The following is a 16,282-nucleotide window of genomic DNA, read 5'->3' on the forward strand; positions in this document are numbered from 1 at the left end:
TTACAATAACAAAAGATTCAGAATATTACTTAAAGTTAATTGATTAAGCCGCTGCAGGGTTTGGGAGGATTGACTACAATTTTGAAAAAAAGTTCTGTGGATAAAATGCTACAGCATTGCATACTGCAGAGAAATCTTTCATGAAAGAGTCAAATGATGCAGCAACTTTATTGTTGCCTTATTTTAAGAAATTGCCGTAGCCACTCCAACCTGCAGCAACCACCTCTCTGATCAGTTAGAGCAGCTTCAACATGGAGGTACACCCTCCACCAGGAAAAAGGATTATGCTGCACTGAAGGCTCAGATGATCATTAGCAATTTTAACAGTAAAATATTTTTAAATTAAGGTGTTTATGTTTTTTTAGACAATGTTATTTTGCACTACAAAGACTATAATGTAAATATAATTTTTGTATGCACCAAGAAACCAAAAAAAAAAACTTATGAGACTCTCTTAATTGCAATATTCACTTTATTGCTGTCTGGAACAGAACCTTCAGTAGATATGCAGTATGCTTTTACAGGATTTGAATTCTATGAACACCTAGGGGTTCACTATTACCATCTTCTATGTCCAATCAGTTGATTCTAATTTCTGTAATGCCACTAGATTGATAGCATCTAATAGGTGCAAGAACTCAGTGTTGTCAAAAGTGAACAGATGTCTTACACCTGGGGGTTACCAGAGATAAAAGGAAGAAAAATGAACTATTTTTATGTGGAATGAGCTCTGGTGACTCTAATATTGAAAACCATTCCATAGAGAAAATTTTCAAAGGATATACAGGGTGCTTAGCAAAGACAAGATTAAAAATTCCATTGAAAATTTAAAAGGAAGAATTTGTTTAATTGAATGGTAGTATACTGAATTCACCTTTATAGTTAAAATCACATCTCTACACAATTTACAACTGGATCTCTAGTTTAACATATTGCCCATGATTACCATATTTATCTGTATTAATTAAGGTAAACGAATTACACCTATCCCCGGTTTGCCCCGCCCACATCTGCTAATAAGCCCCGCCTTCTGCTTCGGGATTCCAGCCAATCCTGTATTTCATAACATCTTTGAGCAGAGCTATCGCGAGACTCTCGCGGTAGCCTTAGATGGGCTTTAACTGAGTGGACTTGCGCAGAATTGACGCATGAAGCCAGAGCGGGACACAGGGGGCGGGGCTCTCCGACGTGCGCGTTCACTTTGACCCCACGCTTCAGCGCGCACCCGGCAGCCGGGCACTGTGGTTTCTGGGCGCCCCTGAAAGCCGACGCTACCCATCATACCGCGCGCGTGCACACCTTAGGCGGATGTTCGGTGGGCGGCGAATGCCTGCTGGGGGTCTGCAAGAGCATTTGAGGGACCCGGGTCTAGCGCAGAGAGACTCGAGAGGCTTGGATAACCAGCCGAGGTAGGTGCTTGGGTGATGGAGGGTCAGGGGTCATAGGTTGCGGAGGGAAGACGTCTCTGGCGTCCTAGGGCCACGGAGAGAGGACTTGGGTGTCCCGGACCTCGGGAAGCGCCAAGGGCTGAAGGGGAACGGCAGCGCGAGCCTCCCGGACCCCATCCTCTTCCCAGACTTGCGGGCCTCCGGACCGCAGCAGCTTTCTCGGGGGCTGGCGCGGGGCGTGAGAAAGGTGGCCATTCTTCTCACCGTGGATTGGGGCCTGCGGTGTGCGGTGTGGGGTCGAGACCACGCTTCACTGCCAGAGGGCGGTAGTCGCGGTCGGCGGCCTCGGGGTGGCTTGTTTGCCCAGCTTGCTAGGAATGGTCGGCTGCTTCCAGCCTCGCTCCAACTCCTGTAACCTCTTTTGCTTCTTTTGGGAGGATAACTGGGTATCTTCGTATACTTACCTATGTCCCCTGGAGGCTGGCACTGGGCAGCCTCCCGGCTTCTTGGTGTGCGGGATTGTGTAGAGTTAAAGGGGAGGCAGGGACTTCCAAGTTTGTCTGACTGAAAGTTCTGTTACCTTTGGAGTTAGATTAATTACATTGCATTCAAAATCGCTCTTGCACATTGTGCATTTGTGTTAGCTGGGTTCATGAAGGAAGGTGTGATTGTATCTGATGATTGACGATCCCTGTCAGATATACATTATTATTAAATCGTGGCAAGTAAACGTGAGCTCTTTTCTCAAGCAGCTCGGCATTTGCATGAGGCAGAAACCCTAGATGTTTGATGTTTTCCTACTTGTACTTAAATTAACTTGAGACTGTCACTGAACAAAATAACATAATTTTGAAGTTGTTACTGCTATTTTTAGTTTTTCCAGTGGGCGATAGCAGGAATGATGACACTCCCTTGAGTAGAAGTGATCCATAATATCTGTACTGTCAAATTGTGGTAATACTGGATTATTAAGAGATTTCAAGTCCTTTGTAACAACTGAACTTTGTTTGCCTAAACCAACACCTTGGGCAGTGAAATGGCAAATGTATATTTCTAGTTGCCCTTGATAGCCTGAGTCATGGTCTGTTATGGATTTGTTGTAATTCAGGATTTGTTTATCATTGAATGAAGGAATAAATCATTTGGAGGGGAATTTTTTAAATTTAATACTCATTTGTTATGTTCTCTTAATAACAGTTTATTTACTTTTTTAGCAGTCCCTCTTATTTTCGTTAAAAGATACAATTTGTTCAGTTTTTTAAATTTTTCCTGTCTCATTCTGGGACAGAGATAGCAAAGAATAGTTTTCTATTCTCTGAAGTCTGATAGAATGTGAATTAAAGAGACTTCTCAAAAAAGAAATGTGAATAAAGTACTGTAGATCCTTATAATGAAGGAAGATAGGAAGTTAGAGATCTTTGTTTCACCTTGTTTTTGTATATTATTTTTATCCTGGCACTGACCTGGCTTTGGAGGTAAAATACTGAATAAGATACTATTCTTAGTCAACTTTCAAGAAATTCATAGTGAACCCTGGAGCAATTGGAATCAAGCATGAGAGACCCTTAAGTCAATTTCCTCAGTCATACATGGCAGGAAGGCTTTCTGGAGAATATAGGACAGCCACTGGGAGGAAAGTGTGAGAGGGTGTTTACATCAAAAGGCTTTTTGCATTTAAATGCAGGACAGTAAAAGTGTGACCCATACAGAAAACTTCACATAATTACATTTTACCCAAATACTAATATTTATGGAGGGTGAAAAAGTAGAACAATCAAAGGTCTGATTCAAAAGGTATGAAGACACATGGAAAAGGAAATGGGATTGGGTTACAGATGTATAGAATTTCACCAGTACTTATTAGCTGATGATTATCTTTGACCAAAAAATATCTTTGGTTTAAGACATTATCTCTGGATAGAGATTCCTTAGGGAAAGAGTCAACCAGATATATATATTTTTTTAAATCATGAATTTTGCTCCATTGAGAACTGAACAAAGGGAGAACATGCAAAAATGCCTAGTATTTACTTTTCTCTAATTTAATTATTATCGTTGATAAATAACTAAGTCTCTAATGTTAGGAAAATCAGGTTGAAATCAAACCTGTAAAGGAATGTACAAATTATATTGGCATACATGATTTCAAAGACACTGAATGGGTCTTTCCAGAGAATGAATTAGTAGTTGAAGGAATGTGTTCTTGGTATACAAGTTTATTTTAAGAAATGTGGGCACACAAAAGACAAAAATTTTAAAAATGACACATTGCTTCTATTCATATTCCATTGGCTGGAACTAGTCATGGTACCTTACTAAGCTGGGCAGCCATATCCCAACTAGTCTATACTTTGGAAGGAAAGAAATGGATTTCAGCAGGCAACTAGTTATACCGAATAAGGTTTCTCCATTTTGGCAACTCAGTGGAATAGGAAGCCTAAAACAGTAATGAGGATAGTGCCTGTGTCTTAATCCCCAGACATTCTGCTTTAATTGAATGGGTTACAACCTAGGATTTTTTTAAGAGTTCTAAATGTGCGGCTAAATTTAAGAAGCACTGATTTATGGTCCCCATCCAAATTCAGTTGTAGTAAAGTGTAGTTTAGAAGACTCTGAGGATGATAATGATAACATCTACCACATTGTGAATACATGCTAAACTTCTGTTACTGTTCTTTTGTACTCCATTTATTTATAACTACAATCTTGCTGTCATCCGCATTTTAGAAATGAGAAACTGTCATAGAAAGGTTAGTTTACTATTTCAGTGACACATAGTTGGTAAATACCAAAGCTGGAATTAGAATCTAAGATTTCAAAACTCACATTTTTTTCTGTGAGCTATATTGCTTTGCAGATGTCATTGTTTTTTGGACCTTCATAGTTTGGTTTCATAGTGTGTTATATGTTCTGTGAATGTTGGTTACATAGCTGTATACCACCCATTTATCAAAACTCTTCAAATTGTACTCTTAAAATTTTATATGAAAATCATACCTAAAGTTGATTAACTTTATTAAGTGTGTGTGATACATTTTTGGCCCAGTTTCCTTCAACCCATATCCATGCTCTTTGCCATATACAATTCCACCCAGTAAAGAAGTGCAATAGATTTCCCTACATCTTAATTTTGTATCCATCAATGTGATTTGTTTTAGGTCATGGAACCTTAGTGATTTTGATGTATGAAGCACTTTGAAAAGTACTCGTGTGACTAGATTTGTGTTCTTACACCTCAACCATTGCCATATAATTGTTCCTGAGGTACTTCTTCTATCTCAGGAGGAGAATAAAAACTACGTAAGCAGAGCCAGACTCCTCCTAGAAACCTATCTTACATCAGCCACCCTCAGGTAACCTATTGATCTGTGAGAAAAAATGATTTGCTGTTTCAAGGCATTGAACTTCGGAGTGTTGCGTTATATTGCATGTGTGTGGTGGCAGTAATTAACTGATAAAGCTGGTATAACCAAACTTACTAGGGTTCCAGTTGAGTGACTCAGTTTCACATTTTCAGCATGTGTTCTGAGGAGAATGTGACAACAATTAATGCTTAGGAAATTAGGGGCTTTCTATGTATTATTTCTCCAAGATAAAAGAAGATGGTAAAAAAGTCATTAACCATTGTCAGAGACTGATTATAATCCATCACTTGTGCATTCATAAACTAAGCATTGTCTAATGTGAATGACATTTTCATGATTGACTTAGATTAGCACTGTTTGATAAACTTTTTGCTATTTGAATGTTTTATGCCAGTAGTTACATTACATACGGCTACCAGGTACTTGAAGTGCGACTGGTGAGACTGAGGAGCTGAGTTTTTAATAATACTTTTATTTATTTTAAGTTGAATTCTACACATAGCTTGTGTTACTTAGCTGGGCTTGGTTTAGCCAATAGTAGACAAAAACTACTTCCTTGGAGCTGCTGTGGATACCATCCTTCTTTGAGTTACAGAGCCACTGTGTTCCTAAATAAATGTTCTGTCAGCAAGGAAGTGGGGATAGATCAGGAAGATAATTACTTCTGATTCTTTTATGGTTATTGGTCTATTCAGATTTTCTATTTCTTGGGCCAATTTGTTCATTGTAGATTGTTAGGAAATTATCTGTTTTATCTAGATTTTTTAAGTTTATTAGGAAAAAGCTGCTCTTAATATTCTCTGATAATTTTTAATTCCTGCATCTTTTTTTTGCTTTTTATATCAACTTTATTAAGATATAATTTACATATTATAAAATTTTATTTTAAGACTATAATTTGATGAGTTTTGATAAATATATGCTATTTATATAACCACCATTCATAAAACATTACTGTTATCCAAATCTTTCCCTCCTGCTCCTTTGCTATCAGTTACCTCTTTCCAATTTCTGGCTCCTGGTAATCACTAATCTGCTTTATATCACTACATTTTAACTTTTCTTGACTTTCATATAAGTGGAATCATACAGTATGTAGTCTTTGACAACTAGCTTCCTTTACCTTCTTTAATGCTTTGAAATTTTACCCATACTGTTGTATACATCATAGTTTGTTTTATCCTTTAAGGCTACTGAAGATTGAACCTAGAGTCTTATATGTGCTAGATAAGGGCTCTACCACTAGCCTTATCCCATCACAATTTGTTTATTTTTATCATAGAATAGCATTCCATTGAATGAATATGCCACAGTTTGTTATCTCTTCAGCAGTTGATGGATATTTGGATCGTTTCCAATTTTTTAGCTCATTTAACATTATTAGATTCTGACAAACTTTTCCAAAGTGACTGTTATATTAAAATATTTGAGAGTTCAATTTCTCATATCTTCAGTCTTTTAAATTTGAACATTCTAGTATATATAGTGGCATCTCATTGTGATTTTGTATTGACTTTATATTGTTGTAATGACTTAAGATGATGAAAACAGTTTCATGTGCTTATTTGCTACTTCTAGATCATCTTTGGTGAAGTGTCTGTTCAAAATTTTTGCCCACTTTTTTAAGATAAAATGGTATTACTCCAATTTGTTTTATTGTTTATTTGCAGGAGTTCTTATATATTCTGTAAATAAATCCTTCATCAGATATTGTTTTGCTAATATCATCTCCCATCTGTGGCTTGTCTTATTTCCATAACAGTAACTTACGAAAAGCCAAAGTATTTAATTGTAATGAAGCTTAATTTATCATTTTTAATAGTCTCAGATTTTTTGTGTGTGTGTCCTCTTTAAAATATTGTCTTTTTATTATTATTATTTTTACCTGACTTAATGTTACTTGATTTTCTACTAGGAGTTTTCAAGTTTTAGCTATTTATTCTAGTTTATCATCTATTTTGACTTAACTGTTACATATGTTATGTAGTAAGCCTCTAGGTTCACTTTTTTTTTTCATATGGATACTCATTTATTGAAAGGGATATACCTTCCCTGTTGATTGCCTTTGAACTTCTCTCAAAAATCAATTGACCATACATATGGGGTCAGTTACTAAACATTTTATCTTTATTCATGGGTATTATGTCTGTCTTTACACTATTACCACAAGGCTTATTGTTGATATAAGTCTTGAAATAAGTGTAATTCATTCAACTTTATTCTTCTGTTCCAAAATTTTTTGGTTCTCCTAGATGCTGGGCATTTCAGTATAATTTGTAAAACCAGTTTGTCAGTTTTTTTCAAAGAAACTTATTGGCATTCTGAATGGTATTACTCCAATTCAATAGATTAATATTAAGGAATTGATATGTTGATATTTTGAGTCTTTCAGTCCATGAACATAATATGTCATATGATAATTATATTACTGTACTCTTATCTATTTTTACATTTGCTGGAAAGTTTTTAGAATAATTTTTTAGATTAAAAAGTCAGTTATATCTTAAATTTGGAAACAAAAATTATAGTTACAGATACTTTTATTTCTGCTTTTTGTTTTATTATGTAGACCTACATTTCTGTCTAATATCATTTTTCTTCTGCCTGAAAACAACTTCTGACATTTCTTATAGTATAGGTCTGTAGGTAATCAATCCTTTTGGTTTTTGTCTTTTTTCATCTTCATTTTTGAAATATATTTTGCTGGGTTTAGGATTCTAGGCTAGGAGAAATATCAAAAGCAGAGATAAGACTAATCTGGAGAGATGATGCTTTTCAGCAATTTAATTATGGTATACCCTGCTGCTATTGTAGTTTATGCTTGTTGTTTTTAAGGTTCTTGTAATTTGCCCTTACTGGTTTTCATTAAGCCTTTTGGTTTTCTGGGTTGATTGTGTTCTTATCAGATTTTGAAAATTTTCTTGCATGTTTTTTTTCAACTATTTTTCTTACCTTCACTCCCTTTCCTGTTAGATTCCAATTGCATCAGTGTTAGACAGTTTTAACATTTCCTAGTAGGTCCAGGTGCTCTGTTTGTTGTTTTTAGTGTTTGTTTATCCCTTTAATTCATTTTCACTACTTGCTGCTGTTACTGTGTTTGAATCCACTCTGCTTTTTCCCCCATGCCTTTCTGTTATTGGCCTCTTTTCATTTCAGATGTAATTTTTCCATCTACATATCTTCCATTTCTCCTCATTATTGTCGTGTTTTCTTCTACTTTCTTGGACATATTCAGAATATTTAGAATAACTGAATGTTTATATCTGGTAATTGTATCATCTGTGTAATTTCTAGATCTTTTTTTCTTTCTTGTCATGGTTGTTTACTGTTTGTTTTGTTTTGTTTTATGCCTGGTGATTTTTTTTTGACATTTTGTTCAATTTTATGTTTGTTGTTTTTAAAGTTTGTTAGACTAGATTCAGAATGAACTCATTTTTGTTTTGTTTTGTTTCTGGCTGTTAGTCTAAAGCTAACTTGGGACCACTTATAAGGCAATTCTTCTGAAAATTCTACATGTTACCTCCTGTATGAAAAGGGTATTTCTGTAAACTATCCCCAGTTATGTATGAGCTGCAGGGATTGTTCCACCTGTTTCTTTTTTTCTCTGAATACTTTTCAGTTGAAGGTAGACACATACCTTTATTTTATTTATTTATTTTTTATGTGGTCCTGAGGATTGAACTGAGCCACAACCCCAGCCCCTGTTCCACCTATTTCTAGTGGTCCTTTCTCCATCTTTGACTGTTTCCCTCATCCACAAATATAAATCATTAAATCATTATCATGCATACTCAAGTGGTTCCTCTGTGTATCTTTAGAGCCCTCTGTGTGTGCACCTTCTATTTGATATTTTGTTGACGGGTTTCTGTTCTGGCGACTAAAAGGCTCAGGGGTTACTCCAGTTGAACTGGGCTGACTGGGCTGCGCAAAATAACCACACAAGAGACACAAATACCTTTTTCTTTGGAGTTGCTGTGACGGCTCCTCTGACTGTAAGGGTCCGCAGAAAGAGAGACAGGGAGAGCACACACTAACCCCTTTTATTGAGGAAAGCTATTCAAATGAGGCAAGGGGTCAGGTTTCAGGGGACTGAGTCTATCTTCATGATGTCCACTGTCAGCAGGTTGACTGACATTTGGGTAGGCCATATCCAAGGGCACAGTAAGAGAAGGGGACACACATACAAGGCACTTCCATGGAAGATTCTATCCTAAACTGGGCAAGGGGTTATATTACAAAGGAACAGGTGAGCATAGCTTCACCCATGGGGCTGTAGCAAGACACACCCATGCACGAGACACCAACCCTCAAACCCAAGAAGGGTGGGGAAAGCTCTGCCACATTTCTGTGACTGAGTGCCTTAGCACCTAACTGGGGAGTGTAACTCAGTCATGTGCAAGGTTGGTCTTCCTCGTTTTGTCTTACAAATTCTAAAATGTTTCCTTAATTCAGAAGAGACCACTGGACTCTGATTTCCTCCTATTGTTTCTGGAAACTGTCTCCTTGTAATAAGCTGGGAGAAGGGCCATCAAGAATCCTACTTCGCCTGGGATAGAGGGGTTTCCTGGGATTGACTACTTTCAGAGATTGAATGGCAAAATTTCCAGGTAAACCAGGAAGAGTCAGTTAGGTGCTATGAGATAATTTACTTGTTTCAGGGATCATTTTGACATTTGTTCTGTAATTATATTCATTCTGCTATTACTGAATCATTGACCTCCTCTCTTTCCCTTATTTTTCTCCTTCTCGGATTTTAGCAATTTAATTTGCTTTTCCAAAAATTTTTAACACCTTTTTTATAACCATATCTTTTTGGTGTTATTACTTACTGCTTCTGTTTCATGAAAACAGTATGTTTTCTCCCTAAGAAATGATGTTATTGACCATCTAGATTGTAAAGTGACTCACATTGTCCCATCTATTTCTTAGGTGAAAATTTGTCTTTTTTGTTTTTGTTTTTTTTTTCTCCTGTTGGTAGTCTCTAAATGTTTGATTGATCCTGGTGAGCTTGTCTTTGCACTTCAAATTCCCTCCTTCACCTTTCATTGCTTCTGCAGCTTGCTTTAGGGGAGAATCCAACATAGCTGCTTCAACTTGTTTTCTACTGTGTTCAATGAGAGTGAGGACTGATGAAACCCATCCATAGGTAGAGTCCATTGCCATCGACCTTTTTTTCCTATAATCAGTAACAAAAGGACATCTCTTCAGTTTAGGCAATACTCTCACTGGAAAATAGATGTCCCCATTACAGCTGCATTACTTTAACAAGAGAGAAGGTTGATATTCCATGATTGTCTGTGTCTGTGACCCTGTATTCACTTGGGTTCCACTAATAGGTCCACCACCTGGGCCTGGGAATCCTCTGGATGATGCTCCCTAATACATTCCTGCTGCCACTAAATTTTTCAGTCTTATTCCTTCTATATTATTTTTTAGAAACTTCTCAAAGTTTCTGGTCAGCTAAGATTTTCCTAGTCACTTTGTTTCGTCTTATTTTAAACAGGGCAATGTGTTCTTGAATTGTTTCTTTAAAATACATTTTTCATTCTTTCCGGGATTTGGAGCACATAGTTAGGGATGGGAGTTAGTAGGAGTAGATGACGGTAGGCTGCTTTGTGTGCTCAGTTCATCAAGAAATCAAAACACAGTTTCTTTTCTGTTCCACATTAGTCCATAATTTGATTTGTGCTTATTTTATATCCTCCCCTGAAATACAGCACAGTGCTGAGTATTTAGTGGAGACTCAGCAGATACCTGATAGGATATTTTATTTAACTTTTTTAATTGGTGCATATTAACTATACAAAATAATGGGTTTTATTTTGGCTTATTTGTGCATGCATATAGCAATTCAAAAATAATATTTTTTTTTTTGCTCTTAAAGCAAAATTTTAGTTGGTTTTGTTTGTTTGTTTGTTTAATGCATCTTCCCTATCCCCACCTCAACTACTAGGCTGGAATAGGCATTAACCATCATTATGACTTTAATTATTTAATATTTGAGTGGTTTTATATTTGGCATAGGAATTGGCTTTTGAGTGAGGCTAGTGTACATTTAGCCCTGGTTCCTCTTTTTGAAATCACCAGCATGTGTGCGCTTCTCCCTCCACTTCTTTTACTTCCATTTTTTTTTTCCTGCTTCTGTCTCATTTCTCCTGGTTGCCATCACTACCTTATTCCCAGTTATCCTTCTAATCCTATTTTTCTGCTAATCCGTAAAAAGAAATAGAGATTTGTATTTTTATTTTTCCCTTTTAGAAAAGAAGATAAATTTTTAAGGGGTTTTAAGCTATATTAGGTTCAGGTGATATTTGGTTAATGATTTGGAATCATATAACAAAATTGAAATTCTGTAGCAATGATGTGAGTTTAAATATTAATAATCTATTTCAAATAAACATTTCCAAGCTATGTGAGAGATTTACCCTCACATATTACTTATCAAATGTGGGTTTTTTAAAAATATTTTTTAGTTGTTGGTGGACCTTTATTTTTTTTATTTATATGTGGTGCTGAGAATCGAACCCAGTGCCTCATAAATGCTAGCCAAGCGCTCTACCACTGAGCCACAACCCCAGCTCCCTCAAATGTGTTTGTAGAACACATTTTACACAACAAATTGTCTTTACTAAATATATTCATTAAAGACCTGAAAAACAATTAGAATTTATTTGATACATGAGATTATGGTTAATATGTTCATTAACTGTATTTGACTTAATAAATTTTTGTTTGTTTGTTTCTCTCTGAAGATTTCATGTTAAGTTTGTGGTCTTTGAGTTTATGTTGAATTTCTCATCAGGGAATACTTACATACTAAAATCCTCTCATGATATGTCTACTGGTTTCATTTGTCTTCTAGAGTTCACATTTACCAACCAAGAGAAGGTGAAAATGAGCAACCGACAGAAACACGCTCTTCCAGTGAAGGTAGATGAAGAAAAGCAGCAGCAGCTTCGTTGGAATATGCATGAGGACAGAAGGAATGAACCACTCACCTTGACTGATGATGAGCAGCCCTGCCCACGTGCAGAATCCTCTCTTGCTGATTGCATCATTCTGGGTGACAGCCCACAGGAAGAAGTGGTTTACAGAGACAAGAGGTGTTCACAGTCTGGGAGTGTCTTGAAACTGACTAAAAAAGAAGAAACCATTGGTATTTTTTCCTCCTCTTCTGTAAAGTTGAGTATTGTGATTTCTCCCTATCATTTTGATAATTCTTGGAAAGCATTTCTGGGAGAAGTAACTCTTAAGCTTCTTCCTGAACAAAATTTAATTGAAAATTTTTCTGAAAGGAGTTTTACATTGATGAGTTCAGAGTTAAGCAATGAGTTCCTGATCTATGTTCATTCAGAATGTGAGGAGGTAAAGAAACAAGAAAAAGGCCTCAAAGAATCAATCAGCATTTGTGACAAAAGTATTCGAGTACAATCATCCTTCACTGGTGAACTGTTAGAAGATTTGGGATGGCTGCAAAAGAAGAGAAGAATAAAACTTTACCAAAGACCAGAAGGAAATCACATTATCAAGGTATTCAGTTTCTGTGGTGTCTTTTAAAGTTCTTCTATATTAGCAGTTCATTTTAAAGTTAACTTAGAAAGTCTGAAAAACCAGCAATAAGTCTCTCATTATCAAGTTTCAAATACACTTTATTTGGGGCTTTCAGTAACTACAGAAAATGTATTATAGCTAATCCTTTCTGGACCACTTTTTTCAAGTAGATCCTCCTGATTCTTCTTTCCATCTGTTTTATTATCAATGTCTTCTTTGGGTCCTTATCATCTCTTCCTTACTATAACAATCATTTAACCATTTCTGTTTCCTGTTGTACCTTTTCAGATCCTTTATCTAGTTTCTGTACATGTATACCATGCATGCAGTTCTTTCCTGTCTGAAGAACTAAGTATAATTTTTCTAATCTGCTATACTAGTTTCTCCTTTGATATGTCTTTGAGCCTCATACTCCATCACTCTTTTTTTTTGTTCCAGAAACTCCAAATTGATTTGCTTCCTACAAACACTCTGCTGTCTTTCTGAATCTTTCCATTTGCTCTCATAATTCCTTCTACCCGGATTGTTTCCTTTCCTTTCCCTAGTAACTCTTGGTGATTTGTTAATATTCTGTTCAGAGTTTATTTAATCCATTAGTGGGCTTTAAGAAACCCCCCCCTCCCAGAATCAATTTTTATTTTGATTTTTGCTTTGGTCATTTGTAGTACATTTACATTTTGGTTCACCACCCCCACCTGCCCATATTAGATACATTGTAGTGTTTGATCCAGTAATAAGGATTTCTAAACCTAACTTCATAAGAATTCTAGCATGTGTGTTAGAACCTTCTAAGGAAGTCTGCGTTTTTAATAAACTTTGGTGATTATTCTGATGCTCATCAAGTAAAGGAATTAATGACTTGGCAGGTAGAATTGGATGTTCTCATCACATTCTCCCAGGTTTGGTTTATGTTAAGGAAGTATTTTTTTCTTAAAAGCTAGACTGGTGTATCTAGCATAATAGACACTTGCATTATTGAAAATGAAAATATCCAGAGGAGATCTGGTAGGTATTTAACTAGTACTTGTGTGGGGCAAATACTGTGAATACCTTTAAAAGTGATGAAACTAAAAAAAGGGTTTTTTTTTTTCTTATGTCCTCATAAAGAATGGTATATTCCAAGTAAAACTATTTTTTTGTTAACAATTCTGTGTAGGTTGGAATTTATATTCTGGAAGCTGGCCTAGCAAAATTAGACTTTTTGAGTGATGCAAATTCAAGAATGAAAAAGTTTAATCAACTCATGAAGAGAGTGATGGAAAAGTTATACAATTTTATTATTCCAGGTAATTTTTAAAGTAAATTTTATATTGCTTTTGAATTGTGGATTTTTCTTTCAGCTCCTATACATTACAACCAGAAAATCAGGTAATGAAAATGATTTTAAAAATTTATATGACCTACATAAAACACTGTGTGGCAAAATTTTACTTATTCGAAATGCCCTTGCTGATATAATTTATTTTACTGTGTTTGCCAAAATAATATGCAAGTGGAAAGGTAGTCTAAATGGATCTGAGGTAGTTGGATTTTTTGTTTTCTTGTGCAAAATTTTATCACAGCCAGAGATTCTTGGCCAGCCTTTGTTCCACCTCTCCTTTGCAGTTATCAAGAGCTTGGTTCCCATAAAGACCGGATGACTTCACTCTGTTTCTTGGCAGAACATTGTATCCTTGGTCAGAATTGCAGTTTCAGAATTATCTGCCATTGGTGGCCAAGGGAGAGTGTGGATGATTTGGTGCATCCAACAGCACTACTGCAAAACCGCTCAAATTTCTCTTTGAAGAATTGGTAGGGCAACATTATTTCAGTTGGAAATTTTAGAACATTTAGAACATACTGGAGTATTCTAGAAATCAGTTTCTAAGCTTAGTCAATGAGTTGATTCTATAGCATATTATTTTATAATTCTGCTACTAGTAAATTATTTTGCAAGTTAGAGATTTAGTGGGGAAAAAATCTCTGGTTTCAGAATTAACAGGAATTTTTTCAAGTACATGTAGATTCTTTAAAGTTACGATAAAAATCTATAATTCTTATAAAAATAATGGATTTTGAATTTTTGGAAACATGGTTTCTAAGGAACAGTTCAAATTTAGATATTAGTACTAGATTGTAGAACTACCTAATTATACAATAATTGAAAATCCTATACAGTGTGTTCTTTTTACTGAAAACAAAAGTGAGCTGTATATTTTTGGTATAATCTTTTCGTTCTAGAGCATATTAGGTATGTCCTATGAATTATATAGACCTCTTTGAAACCAATTCATACATAAACGGTTCACTTCACCTTGAAAGAATGATATTTTTGATAAGGAATCAGCTGAAAGAAGTTATAAATTTATCAACAGAGTTTTTATCGAATTATTCATGTTAGAGTAAGCACGAGTCTTCTTGAATAGGACAGTTGTGCCAACTGAGTGAATCAAATTAATCAGATATTCCTCCCAAATTGACATTTAAGCACTTGTTTCCTAATTTGCAATTGTTTCTACCAAAAGCTTGTCCTTTTTTAGCATGAGAAATAGAATGGGAACTCTTGTCTTAACTTAATATACATAGAAAAATTAATATTTACATATGGAAACATATATATATATATATATATATTTTAAACAATAATGGAGATTGGATTCAGGGTTGTCCACCACTGAGCTACATCCCCAGTTCTTTGATTTATTTTTTATTTTAAGACAAGGTCTTTTTAAATTTTCTAGACTGGCCTCAAACTTGTGACCACTTGCCTTAGCCTCCCAAGTCCTTGGGTTACAGGTGTGAGGCCCCGTGCCTGGCCTGTCCCATTCTCTTCCCCACTACTTCCCACCAATCCAGTTCAAATCTGAAATGATGTTAAAGTGAAATAAGTTATCATTTTATAAACTTCAGAAGATATTCACAATCAGTTCCTGAGGTGGTTATTACATACCCAAAATGGGCCAATATGTTAGCTTGTCTGAAGAGTTATTAAAACAAGACCACCTTTTTTCGTCAGTGGTGAAGGGACAGATACACATAAATATTGCGATATACTGTTATATCCAAAATCTTGTGTGGGCAGAGGACTTTAATTCCAGCCAGAGGAAACAAAAGAAAGTGCCATGGGAAAAGTAGATAGATTTTTGATGAATGAAGAATTAGTAGGGATTTCCAGTTGTAAAAGACACTGAACAAGACCTGAATTGAGTGAGTGCATAGTATATTTTTAGGATAAAAATTGTGTTTGGTTATAAAGGTAAATCAAGTTGTGACTACATTGTTTTTGAATACACAGATGTGTTAGAAGAAGATGATGAAGATTCAGAGAGTGAGCCAGAGGGACAGGACATCGATGAGCTCTATCACTTTGTGAAGCAAGCACATCAGCAAGAAGCACTGTCTGTACAAGTGGATGTCCAGCATCCTGCATTAATCCCTGTGTTGAGACCCTACCAGAGAGAGGCTGTCAACTGGATGCTACAACAAGAGCATTTCAGAAGCACTCCTACTGGTGGCAAGTATAAGATGCTTAACAAAAGGCACCTTGGTTAGAGGGATTGGTGGGGGTTGGCAGTAATCATTAAGCAAAGAACATTGAAAAGATAGGATAGAATGGGTATTATTATGAACAAAATAATTTCTTAAGAAATCCTTCAAAATTGAAATCTACAAAAGTTAATTTGTGGCTTTCCTCATTCAGGAAAGTTTGGGAAGTTTTTTCTTCCCAAAATGAACACAATCTTGATTGGAATTTTTAAAAACCAAGAAATTTATTTAAATGATTTATCAACTAATAATTGCTTCTAAAATCTGATTAGATGAGAATTTTGCTATTCGTCTACAGGAAACTTCATAATTTGATGTGAAATATTAGGACAGAAAACAAATTTGTAGATGTGAGAGATACATCTCTAATTTTCTTAGATTTGCATTTTATTCTTTGCCCCACAAAATAAAGAAAGAAATAAAATTTCACCTATTAAGTATTTTCATGAAAGT

General features: G+C 35.6%; 1 protein-coding gene across 6 annotated transcripts in view; it reads left to right on the forward strand.

Moving 5' to 3' along the window:
* The first annotated feature begins 1,274 nt into the window (after nucleotides 1–1,274).
* Nucleotides 1,275–16,282, forward strand: part of LOC308634927 (E3 ubiquitin-protein ligase SHPRH-like) — a 59,775-nt gene continuing 44,767 nt past the window's right edge. For 3 of the 6 annotated variants that reach the window (XR_014019114.1, XM_081269122.1, XM_081269125.1), the window contains exons 1-4: nucleotides 1,275–1,409; nucleotides 11,616–12,283; nucleotides 13,461–13,590; nucleotides 15,579–15,801. Coding sequence is in view for 5 of the 6 variants with exons in the window: in XM_081269122.1 (XP_081125248.1) it covers nucleotides 11,648–12,283; nucleotides 13,461–13,590; nucleotides 15,579–15,801 (989 nt within the window). In the remaining variant the exon portion in view is untranslated. The other 3 variants (XM_081269123.1, XM_081269124.1, XM_081269126.1) reach the window with 3 other exon arrangements.

This window comes from Spermophilus citellus (genome assembly GCF_964194105.1).
Source record: "Spermophilus citellus genome assembly, chromosome: 16".
NCBI classification, from domain to species: Eukaryota; Metazoa; Chordata; class Mammalia; order Rodentia; family Sciuridae; genus Spermophilus; species Spermophilus citellus.